General features: G+C 35.8%; 1 protein-coding gene across 4 annotated transcripts in view; it reads right to left on the reverse strand.

Moving 5' to 3' along the window:
* LOC101896206 (aminopeptidase N) overlaps positions 1–16,553 on the reverse strand; it is a 270,904-nt gene that overhangs the window by 157,892 nt on the left and 96,459 nt on the right. For all 4 annotated transcript variants that reach the window (XM_059129603.1, XM_059129602.1, XM_020039936.2 and 1 more), the window contains exon 2: positions 6,450–6,701. In XM_059129603.1, the coding sequence (XP_058985586.1) occupies positions 6,450–6,474 (25 nt within the window). In that variant the 5' untranslated portion in view covers positions 6,475–6,701. The remainder of the gene's footprint in view (positions 1–6,449; positions 6,702–16,553) is intronic.

Consider the following 16,553-nt stretch of genomic DNA (forward strand, 5'->3'; position numbering starts at 1 on the left):
ACGGTTTGGACCCTAGGTCTCTTTGAACGAAAACCATTTCAGGACACTTGGAGTCGCTCTAACGATATCAGTCTGACTGTCTTTCTGGCTGAGGCGCACGATGTCTCTCGAAGGGAGTATCCAAATCCAAATTTCGTGCATCGCAATATTATTATCAAACTTAGATCGAGTTCGGAGATGGGCTATATCGATATACTTATTCTGGTCCAAAAAAATGTTTTAATGCACAGAAAGAAAAAGGGTAATCCGATCCAAATTCCCAAATCCTAGTATTTGCATTTGTGCTAGGTCAGGTGCGAAAATAGACAATATCGGTCCACTCCATCAAGTACCTCCCCACAAAGGGTCAACATTTTGAATAATTATAACACTTATAAACTATGAAATAAGAGTCGGATTATCTTCAATTTGCACACAACACAATATTTTTATTAACCCAAGGTCTGGCGTGTTAATGGAATACATCGGTCTACTCATTCTGATACCAACCCACAAAAGGTTGAAATTCTCAAAAAAAATATTTTCTGCACAGAAAGAGAAAGGATAATCCGATTTGGCTCCAACTTTGTAAACCCTAATATTTGCATCAGTGATGGGTGAGGTGCGAAAATAGACAATATCGGTCCACTCTATAAAGTACCACCCCCACAAAGGGTCAAAATTTTGAATAATAATAACTTTTATAAAAAGTGGTTTGTAAAACCCTGATTGTCTTCAAATTATACACATCACAACAGTTTCATTAGGTGTGAAGATGGAATATATAGGTTCACTCCTTCTGGTACCTCCCCGCAAAAGGTCGACATTTTCAAAAAAAAAAAATCTGCACAGAGATCGCAAATCCTAATATTTGTCAGACGCGAAAATGGATAATATCGGCCCACTCCGTCATGTACCTCCCCCACAAAGGGTCAAAATTTTGAATAATTATAAGTCCTTTAACATGTGATGAGAGAGTGCGTTTGTCTTCAAAATACACACATCATAATATTTGTATTAACCAAAGATCTGGTGTGAAGATGAAATACCCCTACTGGTACCTCCCCCACAAAAAATCAACTTTTACAATATTCATGAAGCTCATAAAACCCGAAATTCAATTTTGGTACATCTCAATGTTTCCATCAACACAAGATCTGTTATAAAGATGGTACCTTTCCTACTGGTATCTTCCCCACAAAGGATCAAAGTTTTTGAATAACCAAAACTATTATAAAATCCGAAATAAGAATCCGGTTCTCTTCATATTTCACGCATCCCATTATTTCTACTAACACAAGATCTGTTGTGAATATGGGATATATCGGTAGACTCCTTCTGGTACCTCCCCCACAGAGGGTCAAAATTTTTAATATCCACGAAGCTCATAAAAATCGCGAAATTTACATCCAATTCCATTCAGATTTAGCACATCTCAATATTGCCATCAACACAAGATATGTTATAAAGGTTGTAGAGTAAGAAACATTTCTTCTAGTATCTCGCCCACATAGAGTTCAAGATTTTGAAAAATAAAACGCACAAAGAAATAAGCATCCAACTCTCTTCAAATTTCACACACACAAACATTTTTGCTAACACAAGATCGGTTGAGAAGATAATATCTATCTGCGAACCTCTTCTGATACCTCACACACAAAAGGTGACAATTTTCAAAACTTTGATTTGTCATAACTTGCCAAACAAATCAGCTATTGTTTACAACTTGCAATATTCAAATATCTCTCTCAACCGAAAACCTGGGATGAATATAAAATTTATGATTTCGCATAAAATTGTATATTTTTTCGATTTTCTTGTAAATTTGCCCATACCAATATTTTTATCTGTTTTAGATGAAGTATGAGAATGGACTTCTTCGATCGACTATATCTGGCAACTCACGCACATTTTAACATCTTCCAGAAATTATCACATATCTCATATAAAGGACGGAAGGAAGTAGACAATATAGCTCAAAAACCTGGCACATCGCAAAATTTTTGTCACATTTATGACGAAATGGACAATATTGAACCATTCCTTCGGAACCTACTCCATAGAGGGTCAACAGTTTGAATAATCAAAACCGAAGTCAAAATATATTTAAGTAATCGAACATTGGCTCAGAGTATACATCTGTCGGCAAAACCGGCTGAAAATTCTTAACTTGTTAAGGAACGCAAGGAAGTCTTCCCTTAGAATACCTAAAGGCCTAGCCTTGGAAGACCAACGTTTTGTTCTTTCCGGCCCTCTTAAAGACTCCCAAAATTCTCTTCAACAATATTTTATTTCATTCTCTTAAAAATCATTTTGAATATCTTCCCCTGAAAATTCGCTGCATTGCTCCAACCCAAATGCATATTTGTTTTCGCTGCCACTGCATTGCATTCTTGTGTCTCATTCACTTTTCGAAAAAAAAGTGGGTGGGTGTTTCGGAGCAGGTTCACTTGATTTCAAAATATGTGTGTAGTTGTTGTTTCTATTTTTTTTTTTATTTTTCATGAAAACAATTTTTGGTGTCTGGTTTGTTTAACATTTGCTCCGATGGCAAATGACGTTGAATAGCATTCAAAGAAGAAAAAAAACAACAAAACTACAATAAAGAAAAATAGTGCAACACATTTTGACTTTGAAATAATTTTCAAATACATCTCCCTCCCCCCTTTCCCTATTTGCCACCCATTCAAAAATTAGGCCGAATTGTGGAAAGATGATTGGATAATCTTTGAAATAAGCCTATTTGAAATTTCCGATGAGATTGACATCTGTTTTATATGATATGGGTGGGCAATGACGTAGAAAAGCCGCATTCCCAAATAATAACAACAACAACAATAACGAAAAAATTCAAAATTATAAAAAAGAATATTATTTGGTTTGAAAAGATGTGAAGAAATTTGAAATAAAGCTGCAATGAATGCAATTCAAAGCAAACATGTTTGGAAAGCGGCAAAACAAAATAATGGAATATTGGCCCAGGCAGGAAGGTGGCAGCCAACCGCAGCAGTGGTGGCGGTGGTGTCAGGGTTTTTTTTTTATTGGCTGCCACCTCATGGCCGGAAAAATGTGGGCAGGTAAGACACACAATGTGCGCACATTTATTAAAATTTTTATGAGTTTGTTTTTTTTTTAATTTTGGGTGCAACTAAAACATTTCGTAGGAAAACAATTTTTCGTAGATTGAAAAAAAATAATTAAAGAAAATATTCATCAACAATAACCCCAGACCACTTTGAGAACTAATTTTGTTTATTTTTTTCCAAGGTAAAGATTTTTTAAATCATTTCTCGGAAAATTTTCCATATGTAAAAAAATTGGCCGCTACTACATCTGTAATTCGAAATAATATTCGAAACTTTTAAATTGAAATTCCAGAACTGCATATGTAATTCGGAAAATATATATGTATTTCATAAATTTTCAATTGTAATTCCACACTGTGGTAAGGAGATGAGATGGACCCATAATTATTTTTAAGGATCCTCACAGAATCATTTCCTGAAACTATTTAAGGATATCCATCAGTTTGTCTTTGAATCTGTCCATGCATTTTTGTGAACAAAAGGCCGGTCATATTTATAGTCGAATTAAGATGAAATTTTCCACAAATCATTTGTTTGGCCCAGGGACGAACCCTATTGAAATTGGTGATAATTGGATCAGATTTGGATATAACTCCCACATATAGTGACGTGCGATCTTATAAGTACTGTGCATCAACTCGATCTTAGTATGTGGATCCGATGCATATATAGGGTGAGATGAAAAAACTGCAACCAACTTCAGGCTGCTGTCATTTCTAAGCCACTCGTCCGACAGCTGTTAAAATTATTCCAGTGACAGCTCATTATATTGTTTAAAAGTGTACAGAAGCATTTTGGTGAGAATTTTCCAGAAAAAAAGTTATTCGTGATGGAATTCAAGCGTGTGATTATAGTGTGATTTCTTTATGTTTTGATAGAAAACCACAAGTGGCTATCATTAGAGTACTCCAGCATTTAAATGTGAATACATCTTTTGTGTCTCGTACATTTGCTCGTTACAGTGATACTGGTTGCGTAATCCGACGGCAAGGAAGTGGACGAAAGAAAACAGCAACATCAGCAGAAATGGTTCGAAAAGTAAAGAAGCAACTTGATCGAAACCTGCGTCGCAATTCGGCAAATATTGAAAAATTACCTGGAGACATTGAAATTCAAAAAGTGCAAGAACTTACACCGCAACAGAAAGAAAATAGACTGAAATGAGCTAAAGAGTTGCTTCGCTTGGCCGAAAGTGGTGAAGTGCCGAATTTGGTTTTCTCCGATGAGAAACCATTCGTTACAAACTAAACAAACAAAATGATCGTGTTTATTTGCCAAAGAAGTCAGATGAAAATGTGCACCTTCAGTTGGCCACCAGAACTCAAGCGCCGTCCATGGTGATGGTGTGGGACGCCATAACATTCGATGGTCGCTCTCTGCTCGTTATTATCGTGGTATCAGAATATATGCCGAATATTATCGCGAAAATATTCTGAAGGGTGATTGAAGTCTTGGGCACGCAAACATTTTGACCGCTGACCTTGGACATTCCAACAGGACTCAGCACGCGCCACCCAAAAATGGTTACAAAATTAGGTTCCTCGCTTCATTTCCAGCGCACAATGGCCACCAAAATCACCGGATACCTATCCCTTAGACTATTGTGTCGGGAGTATTTTGGAAAGCAAGATTGGCACTAAAAAATACAAAAGTTTCGATCACCTCAAGCAAGCGCTTCGAGGGGTTGGGCCAAAATACCGCAGAACAACATTCGGGCAGCGTGTGACGGTTTCATTGGCCGTGTGAAGGCCATAATTCGTGCCAAAGGTGACCAATTCGAACAAATCTAAACGTATTCTAAAATTTGATGTTATTTCCGACATTTTTTGTTTTAATTCAATAAAATTTTAAAAAAATGTAAAAAGTATGGCGTTTGACTTTGTTGCAGTTTTTTTTTTATCTTACCCTGTATAGTGTCGTGCGATTTCATAGGTATTGTGCATCAAATGCGTAATATCAGACCAAATCAGATCAATTTTAGCACAAAGAACCAAATTCAGTCCAGGAGAATAGTTGGTAATTTTAGCGAATATTAGTTCAGATTTAGATATAGCCAATCGGATGGAATTCAGGATCATGTTTAGGCCTGAAACATGTGTACCAATTTTGGTGAATATCTGTTAATAGATATGGCTCCAATATATATATAATATGAAGTTTATTTTGCACCAAATACGAAAATGCAAGCCCAAATTGAATAAATTTTGACACATACGACTGAATTCAGCCTGGAAAAAAATGGGGCATAATTTAATGAAAATTGGTTCAGCTACATTTATGTTTCACCCGATTTTGAATTTAGATCCCTCACACCTGTACCGAACTATATTTTATGTTGGCACGCAGATAGAGGGAGTGGACCGAAGTAATAATTAATAGTTACTCAAACTTTTGACTTTGGAATCGGATGCTAATTTCGCTAGTTTCTGAGAAGGAATGGTCCGTTTTATGCCTTCCTTATACCAGATCTTGAATTTTGAGATGCTCGAAATTCGAAGACAAAAGGGTTCTTATTTTACATTTCATAAAAATTATAAATATTTAAAACTTTGGTCCTTGGTGGGAGAGGTACTTGATGGAGTGGACGAATATTGTCCATTTTCGCTCCTGACCTAGCACTGACGCAAATATTCGGATTTGCAAAGTTGGAGCAAAATCGGATTATCCTTCCTCTTTCTGTGCAGGAAATATATTTCTTGAAAATTTCGAACTTTTGTGGGGCAGGTACCAGAAGGAGTGGACCGATATTGTCCATCTCCGAACTCGATCTTAGTTTCACAAAAATATAACGATGTACAAAGTTTGAACCAAATCGGAAACTCCTTTGAGACAGATAGACGGACGGACGGACATCGCTAGATCGACTTCAAATGTTTTGAAACGGATTTGGTCCAAAGAGACCTAGGGTCTATTTCGACTAGGCACGTTTTGACCGTATCAAATGATATATACCCTCTCTAGCCATATGGCTGAGGGCATAAAAATCGAACATTGTCTGAGGGTATACATCTGTCATCAAAATCGGCTTATACTTTTTCTTTTCCTACTCCTCCGTCCTCAATATTTAATATTTTCCAAAAATATTAATTAGACTAACTATTTTACTTATTTGGTTAATAGCTTGGCTTAAGGTCATTAAAAAACTATGTTTTTATTTTTGAATTTTTCCTTTTTTATTCATCCAATATTTCGATTTCCTCCGGAAATCATCTTCAGGGATATTTTTAAAGTAAAAAGCTCGTCTATTGAGTTTAAATGTCACTATCAAAACTAACTATTTTTTTTTTTTTAATTTCCCTAAAGTGTTCCAAAAGTGGTCTAGAGTATTAAAAAGAATTAATTTAAAAATTATTACAATTTTAAATATTTTGATTGAAATCTTACCTTCATTCACATAACCTCCCTCCATGGTGCCAAACGTGTACAACTTGCTGCTTTTAGTATTTAACTCGAGCGAAGAACCGACGAATTTCCTTTGCTGGTGAAATTCGGAAAATTTCTAATTTCTTTGTATGATTTTTTTTTTTTTTTTTTTTGATTGCTTTTTCACCAATTTACAATATTTTTTTTATATGGACAAAAAATAGATATTGATTTTAAATTCACTTTAAAATTTACATTTGTCTTCTAAGCACTCTGTAAAATAGGATAATAAAACCATTGAAAATAAAATTAAAAGAACAAATATAAAAACAAATAATTAACAATAAATTGCACTATGTTTTTAAAAGATAACACTTGAAACTAGCAACTTTAAGATTTCCCAATACGATTTTCTTTTAAACGTTACACCACATGCACACACGCACGATTTCAAGCACTTGAAATTGAAATATATTCTGGGATTTAATTTCTCTCTTTGTTTTCAATTCTTTAGAGATCCAAGACACGACAGATTTATATTTGCACTTGCATTTAATGTGTTGAAATTGTATAGTTTTGATTTTTTTTCTTGGGATTAAATTGGTATGCAATGAAAGAAAAATCTTTGCATTGTTGGCTTTAATTTGGTTATATTTTTATGAGCCGTTATTGCCGTCATTTATGGTAATGCCTTGCACTATTCCACACTTGCGGACAATATCACACAGTTTTGATTCTTTGAAAATTCAATATCATCCGTTTTAATTCTCAAGGAGTCTTTCCTTTTCTCTTTTGGGCTTTTGTTTTTATTCCAAAAAGTCCTAAATTTGATTTGAAGTTATTGACCGTCCACTAAAATGCCATCATTTATACCACATACACTTTGGGCCCGAGAACTAATGGAGAAATCTGCAAAGAGTCAAAAGAAAAGAAACACATATTTAGATATCATGGAAAAGTAGTAATTAATGAAAAAATATGCCTGTAAATACGGACATTTCAGTATTTGGGGGCTATGAGCCAATTCTGTCATTAAGAACATATGGCTAAAATCGTCATAATACCGAATTTGTTGAGGTTCAATTATATGAGGGCTACAAAAACTATAACCGATGTACAGGGTTGCCCATATTCGACGGACCTCGACGAGGCTTGTCCGCAGGCAACATTCTTTGCGTCAATTGAATTTTGTACGGGAACAAATGCAAATCAATGCGAATAATCCGTTGTAAAGTGGACCGAGCCATGCCCAACTGCTGAGAACGGCGTTTTTGGGATGTTCTTAGGGACCTCTCAACACTGGCTCGTACTGCAGCGATATTCTCGGCCGATCGCCTTGGTCGACTTTTGTATGGCCTCTTCGGATTAGAAAGAGCCTTACCAGTCGAAAATGTTTCGTATAAACGCTTAATGGTGTTCTTAGAAGGCGCACTTCTCACATTTTTGAATGTTTTAAAAGCACGTTGAGTTTTCACAATTGACTTCTTGTAAATTTCAACTATTTCAGAACGCTCGCGTGGCGTGTTTTGGTTCATGGTAAAAATCTGCTTGGACTGACGCTTCAAACGCGGTATGTCTTTAAGCGATGTGACATCTCTGTCAAAAGTTATGGCTTTGCCAGATGGGTCCGTCGAATATGGGCAACCTTGTAGTTCATCTTCCAATTTGTCCTGCCTGCAGACAAAAGACAACTTTGTGCAAAATCTTAGCTTCCTTTCACATATCGTTTGGCCTCTAGCATGAATACAACAGATGAATGGGTAACTCGACTTAGCATTTTTCGCTAATCACGAATATATATACTTTGTTGGATCTAAAATTTCGATGAGTTACAAACGGAATCACAAACTTCATATACTCCTCATACTATGTATGTTGGAGGGTATAAACAGGTTAAAAGCACCAGTGGGATTGCCGATTATTTGCCAAGAAAGTATTTTTCTCTAGAAATCTTTTACAATATTCAGCAAGTTCTTGAAATATACTTTAAAAAATCGAAGATTGTCAAAATATGAATTTCCATATCGGTGATTTAATATCCCATTTCGAAGCACTTTTAATTTTTTGCGTGACTAATGGTCAAGATCTCTAAAATTTGGCAGTTTCGTAATGTTATGACTATATCCATATTAATTATTTTATTTATATTTAATATTTAGCATAAAAACCCATACATATTAAATTACAGCTGAATAAGTTGGAAACTGGGGCCGAAAATTAGAAAGATCTATGGCTGGTTTTTTATACCGAGTTATAGTGTTAAAATACAGGTGATTTGGTGGGAAATTCGAAATGAAAAAGTAAAAAAGCTTCAGTCGGTTTTGCCGACAGATGTATACCCTCAACCAATGTTTGATGATTTAAATATATTTTGACTTTTGTTATATTTATTCAAATTTTTACCCTTAATGGAGTAGGTTCCGAAGGAATGGGCCAATATTGTACATTTCGTATCGGACCTAAATAAATATGATATAAATATTGAGAAGTGCGATTTTTGGACTATATTGATAATATCCTTCACTTTATATGAGATATGTGATATGATCTTTAAAAAATGTTAAAATGTGCATGTACCTCACATGCACATAAAGTCGACCGAAGTATTTCGTTTTCATACTTCCTCTACTACAGATAAAAATATTGGTATGGGTAGAATTACAAGAAAATCGAACATTTATATCCAATCTTATCTAAAATCATAAATTCCACATTAATGTCACGTTTCTGATTGAGAGAAATATTTAGGTATAGCAAACTGTAAAAAATCGCTGTCTTCTTCGCAAATGATGACAGATGAAATATTGAAAATTGTGACACTTTGTGTGTGAGGTACCGAAAGTGTTTCGCAGTTATCCTGGATGGGATAAAAAAAACTGCAACAAAGTCAAAAACCATAGCTTTTACCTATTTTTTTTTAATTTATTGAATGGAAGCAAAAATGTCGGAAATAATATCACATTTAGAATAAGTTTAGATTTGTTCCAATTGGTCACCTTTGGGACGAATTATGGCCTTCAAACGCCCAATGAAACCGTCACACGCTGTCCGAATGTTGCCCATTACCGGCGAAGCACTTGCTTGATGCGATCGATACTTTGGTATTTTTTAGTGTCAACCTTGCTTTCCAAAATACTTCAGACACAATAGTCCAACGGATTGGTATCCGGAGATTTTGATGGCCATTGTGCGCTGGAAATGAAGGGAGGAACCTCATTTTGTAACCATTCTTGGGTGGCGCGTGCTGAGAGCAATGGTGCTGAGTCCTGTTGGAGTGTCCAAGTTCTGCGGCCAAAATGTTTGCGTGCCCACGACTTTAATACACCCTCCGGAATATTTTTGTATTAATATTCGGCATTTATTCTAATGCCACGGTCAATAAATACGAGCGGAGAGCGACCATCGGCTGTTATGGCGGCCCACACCATCACCATGGTTGGCGCTTGAGTTTTGGTGGCCAACCGAAGGTGCACATTTTCAGCTGACCTCTTTGGTCACTTATTTACTTTTCGAACCATTTCTGCTGATGTTGATGATGATGATTCTTCGGTCCACTTCCTTGACGTCGGCCTACGCTACCATATCACGGTAACGAGCGATGGTACGAAACACAAAAGATTTATTCACATTTAATTGCTGGAGTGCTCTAACGATAGCCACTTGTAGTTTTCCAGCCAAATATAAAGAAATCACACTATCACGCTTGAATTCGATCACGAATAACTTTTTTCTGGAAAAATCCCACCAGCTTTTGTGCGCTTGTAAACAATATAATGAGCTGTCACTGGAATAATTTTAACCACTCTCGGACGAGTGGCTTAGAAATGACAGCAGTCTGAAGTTGGTTGCAGTTTTTTCATCTCACCCTGTATACTCTCTCTAGTCGTATGGCTCAGGTTATAATAAGGAAGAAGTTGAAACCTATCCCCTTTTTTTGGTAACTTTGCCCAAAGTTCCGATACACGTATCTTATCGTATTAGTTCTGGTTTCATAATCTACTGAAGCTTTCCTTTTATTATTAAACTATTTGCATTTTGTCGCACATTGCTATTATGTATTTCCAAATGCTAATTTTCATCCATCCCTGGATACCAACAAATCATAATTTTATAGTTGCATTACCTAATAACAGAAATAAAGAAGAAGAAATAAAGAAGAATTTCCATTCTTATACCTTATGAATATACCTACTGATATTTTTTTATAATTATTAATAAAGATATGCCTACATTAAAAAGAGATTACAATTTAACACCTAACTTTGTTGTGTACCACAGGCTGGAAAACATCCAACACGCATTGCTCACACACACCCATACATACAAACCAACAATTTTGCGTAAATATTTAACTTTTAATTACCAAGAATTTACGTGTCGTCTAAACAAATGCGAATAGTTAACGTTCACGTAGCTAAAAAAAAAAACAATCTCAGGTCTATTTACCGAAAAGTGACTCAAAACAAGATAATTATGGGCCAGAGTTATGCGTGGAGCGGAACTGCTGTTGCTGCTGACTGTGTTAGTGTGTGCGTGTTATACAGTTACACGGTATGTGACATTGCATAATAAATTTGCCATATTTGTCTTGGCAATTTCCGCGAAGAAGAATGGAAAGTACCCGGAGGCAGCAATAATAAGTACATCTGCCTAGATGACACACATTGGGGAGATAATTGTGAGTCAGCATTGCGGTAAAATATGGGATTACAATTGTTTTTTATTAAACGTTGTATTAAGATTTTTTTTAGAAAATTGTTGCGAACAATAAGAGGAATTTTGTTCTTTTCTCCTCTAAACATGCCATACAAAGTGGATCTAATAGATTTTCATATAGAAGACCTGTGGATCTTCGCAAAGAAGTTATGTAGATCTTCTCTTAGAAGATCTGTAGATCTACTCATAGAAGACCGGTTGATTATCGCATAGAAGATCTGTAGATCAACTCAAAGAAGATCTGTAGACCTTCTTAACCCGCCAATGGTGACGCACTGGTCTGTGAGACCGGTTGTGTTAAAAAATTCGTATAACTCTCTTCACCGTTATTCGTTTTTGTTGCGATTTCGAGTAGCTGTAGCTAAGTACATCCCCCACCGTCAGTTCATGACGAAACTGCTTAGTGAACACAAGTTCGTGTATTTTTGTTCTACCCTGGTGTGTGAGACCGTGAGTCACCGTTTGTGTAAGTAAAATAATCAAGAATTATTTTTTTACTATTCGCGTTTTTATTAAGTTTATTATAATTTGTTGCTGTTTTATTGTAAATATATGTGTACTTGTGTGTTTACATGTGTATGTATGTATGTGTTTTATAATATAAATTTTTTTACAGCATGTCTTATGAAAGCTTCCAGCGTCAGCTTGAAGATCTTCTACAAGAAACAATATTTGATTTTTTTTTTTTGGAAGGATACCAATTTTGTTTATTTTATAAAAGTTCCTATTGTCGAAAGACTAATTAACATTATTTTCTTGAATTAATATGTGATTTTTTTATTTTTTCTTAATTTTAAAAAATGAATTGCTAAAACATTGTTATTTTTAATGCTCTATTTAAAAATGTCTGTGAGCTTTAATATTGAAATAAAAGAGCTTAAAATGATTAAATATCTTTATTTTATTGTCAAAGTGGATAAATAATAAAAAAAAATATTAACTATTAGTCATACGTTTCGAAAAAACTTCAGTTGAAAACCCCGGTGCATGAGACCGGCGTCACCATTAATCAAAGTCAAATTAGCGTCACCATTGGCGGGTTAAAATAGATCCGTAGATCATCTTATAGAAGATCCGTAGATCAGAATGGGGCAATATTGTCAATTTCGTATCGAACTAAATAAATATGATATAAGTATTGCAACGTGCCAGGTTCGGACTTCCATCACTTTATATGAGATATGTGATTTTTAAAAAAAAATCGCTGATTTGTTCGCTAGTTGTGGGTAAGGTAACAGAGTGAGTTCGCATATACATATCATCTTCATAACAGATCTAATGTTAGCAAAAATGTTTGTATATTTGAAAATTGGAGAGAGTTGAATGATAATTTCGCTTTATTTGAGCGCCTTGTTTTTGTTTCTAAATCTTGAACCCTATGTGGGCCAGGTACCAGAAGAAATTGTCCGACATTTACCATCTTGTGTTGATGGAAATATTGAGATGTACCCAGTCTGAATGGAATCTTATGTTAATTTTGCATTTTGTGAGGTTCATGAATGTTAAAAATGTTGACCCTTTTGTGAGGGAGGTACCAGGAGGAGTGGAGCTATACATTCCATCTTTTATAAGAGATTAAATTTTATTAAAAATGTGGACCTTTTGTGTTGGGGGGTACCAGAAGGGGTGGACCGATGTTGTCCATTTTCGCACCTGACCTAGCACCGATGCAAATATTAGGATTTGCAAATGTAGGGCAAAAATGGATTATCCTCTCCCTTTCTGTGCAGTAAAATATATATTTTTTATGAAAATTTCCACTTTTTGTGGGGGAGGCACCAGAAGGAGTGAACCGATATCGCCCATCTCCGAACTCGATCTAAGCTTGACAATAATATTACAATGTACCAAGTTTGGGCCAAATCGGATACTCCCTTTATGAGCTATGGTGCACACCAGCCAAACAGATGGACGGACGGACATTACTAGATCGACTCCAAATGTCCTGAAACGGATTTGGTCCAAAAAGACCTGGGTCTAAATCGTTATCAAATGACATATACTGATACAGGTAGCGTAGCCCGACGTCAAGGAAGTGGACGGAAGAAAACTGCAACATCAGCAGAAATGCTTCGCAACGTAAAGAAGCGAAAGTGGCCGAAAAAATGGCTCGTGAGCTGAACATATCGCAATATTCCATTCGGCAAATATTGAAAAATGAGCTTGGGGTCAAGCCATTGCAATTCCAAAAAGTGCAAGAACTTACACCGCAACAAAAAGAAAATAGACTCAAAAGAGCTAAAGAGTTGCTTCGCTTGGCCGAAAGTGGTGAACTGACGAATTTGGGTTTCTCTGATGAGAAAACATTCGTGTTTACTTGCCAAAGAGGTCAGCTGAAAATGTACACATTCGGTTGGCCACCAGAACTCAAGCGCCGGCCATGGTGATGGTGTGGGCCGCCATAACAGCCGATGGTCGCTCTTCGCTCGTATTAATCGACAGAGGCACCAGAATAAATGCCGATTATTAATACAAAAATATTCCGGAGGGTGTACTAAAGCCTTGGGCACGTAAACATTTTGGCCGCAGACCTTAGACATTCCAACAGGACTCAGCACCATCGCACTCAGCACGCGCCACCCGCGAATGATTACAAAATGAGGTTCCTCGCTTCATTTCCAACGCAAAATGGCCACCAAAATCTCCGGATACCAATCCGTTGGACTATTGTGTCTGGAAAATTTGGAAAGCAAGTTTGGCATTAAAAAATACCAAAGTGTCGATCACCTCAAGCAAGCGCTTCGCCGGGAATGGGCCAAAATACCGCAGAGCAACATTTGGGCAGCGTGTGACGGTTTCATTGGTCGTTTGAAGGCCGCAATTCGTGCCAAAGGTGACCAATTCGAACAAATCTAAATCTATTCTAAAATGTGATGATATTTCCGACATTTTTATACCCTACACCACAAGGTGGTCAGGGTATTATGTCTTTGTGCATTTGTTTGTAACAGGCAAAAGGAAACGAGATAGACCCATAGTTCCTTTTGATGATCTGCATAGAATCACATTCTGAGTCGATTTATGCATGTTCGTCCGTCCGTCCATCCGTCTGTCCATGTATTTTTGTAAACAAAGTACAGTTCGCACTTATTGCCCGAACCTAGATGAAAATTTGCACAAATCATTTGTTTGGCCCAAGGACGAACCCTATTGAAATTCGAGATAATCGGTAAAAATTTAGATATAGCTCTCATATATATATCTTCGTCCGATTTGCCTTTTATTGTGCACCAAACGTGTAGCCCGAATAGTATGGAATTTTGCATATACAACCAAATTAGGCCGGAAAATAAGTATGCCAAATTTGATTGAAATCGGTTTAGACATAGCTATAGCTCCCATATATATTGTTCATCCGATTTGTTATTTTTGTCCTCCGCAGCCGTAATATGCACTCTGTAACAACATTATTTGGGGGAATTTATCAAATACAAATTTTATCGAGATCGGTTCCGATTTGGATATAGCTCCCATATATAACTTCGTCCGATTTACATTTTATTGTGCACCAAACGTCTAATATTTGCCGAAATTGGATGAAATTTGGCACTTACGACCGAATTGAGTCTAGAAGCTAGTATGTCAAATATGGTGAAGATCGGTTCAGATATAGCTATAGCTTCCATATATATTATTCATCCGATTTGTTATATTTGTTACCCACAACCGTAATATGCACTCTGTAACAACGATATTCAGGGGAATATATCAAATACAGCTCAGAAATATCTTTGCCAAATTTTATTGAGATCGGTTCAAATTTGAATATAGCTCCCATACATATCTTTATCTGATTTCAAATTAATTTTTCACCAAATGGGAAATACAATTCCGAATTTAAAAGATACAAATGCTTCGGCATATTTAGTCCTTTGAACTTTAAATTATAATCATAGCGTGTATGATTGAATTCTCCCATAAAAACTTTTAATTATTATGTGGAGCTCAACTAAATTAGCAAAGTGGTGTAGGGTATTATAAAATCGGCCCCGCCCGACTTTAGGACTTTCTTTACTGGTTTGTTTTCATTCAATGAAATTTAAAAATAAATGTAAAAATTATGGCGTTTGATTTCGTTGCAGTTTTTTTTTTTTTGTCTCACCCTGTATGTGCATAAAATGCAGGGATTCCTAGGAATTTTAATTCGAAAATTAAAAACAAAATGGAATGGATACTTTGTGTGACAGAATCTTTTAAAAACGACGAAAAAATTTCTTCTATTTTTTTATCATTTTTTTTATTTTTGTTTTTTTTTTTTTTTTAATACATATCGAACTTTAATTCAAAATTCAAAATTTTTGAAAAAAAAAATCTTTTGTTTTTGTTTTTTTACAATTTTTATATTTTGACACATTTTGATGATTCAACATGCAGATACAGGAATTTATTTCAAATTTATTTTCATTAAGAATTATTTTCACAAGATCACCATTTGGCAAAAAAAAATTAAAAACCAAAAAAAAAAGAAAAAAATATACATAAAACATATCTCTTATTTAGATATTATTTACGAGCTTTTAATTTGTTGCTAAAGATCAGCCAGATATGAGCACAGATCAACACCCTGCGTCACTATCACAATTTTCAAAACATAAATTTTATTTATTTTTTTATTTTATTTATTTTTCTTTTAAATCCCATTTTTTGGAAGCAAACGAAGGACACCAAAAAACATTTTTTTTTCAATGTTAAAAAATAGGAAAACAAATTTAAATATCATAAACAAATCTCAGAATAAACAACAAAAAAGTCTATTACCCCACAATCAAAAAAATTATCCACGAAACTGCCCTTATTTACGCCTTCACCACGACAGCATGGTGTGAAACAAACGAACGCAACGAACGAGCAAACGATCAGAACAACAACCGGAACACCGTTACAAACCGAACCGTACCCGTCGCTATCTAATGCCCGATTAAAATGTTGCTACGGAATTTTGTGCCGGCTTTGTTGGCTGTTGGCCACCATGAGCAGAGCAACGGAGAAGAAGCTCTTCCGCATCTGTCAACCCTTTTTTCTTGGTTCTTGTCCAAGCGGAGAATTTGGCTGGTCTCATCACTCACTCTCGCTGGCATTAATTGCCGCTAATGTGAACACTCTCACTCGTGACATACGCTAACAGTTTGTTCCGTTCATACTTCGTGTGTTCGTTTGTTCTTTCGTTCGCATGGATTCGGCAGTGTAATTAAATGTAAGAAGACAAAAAGTAATTGAAAACCTGTGGTGGGTTACAATGGCAAATAAAAATACGCTGCTCCAGCTGGGGATCCCAATCAGAAGCACTCGGCTCTCCCAGCAGTGTGAATTTTAATGATCATTAAAGGGAGAATGAGAATCAATGAAATTAAAATAACCCAGCGAACCAAAGCGGAAGTAGTAAGGGAAACATTTAGAAGGGAAGAAGTC

This window comes from Musca domestica, unplaced genomic scaffold, assembly GCF_030504385.1.
Source record: "Musca domestica strain aabys unplaced genomic scaffold, Musca_domestica.polishedcontigs.V.1.1 63, whole genome shotgun sequence".
Lineage (NCBI taxonomy): Eukaryota > Metazoa > Arthropoda > Insecta > Diptera > Muscidae > Musca > Musca domestica.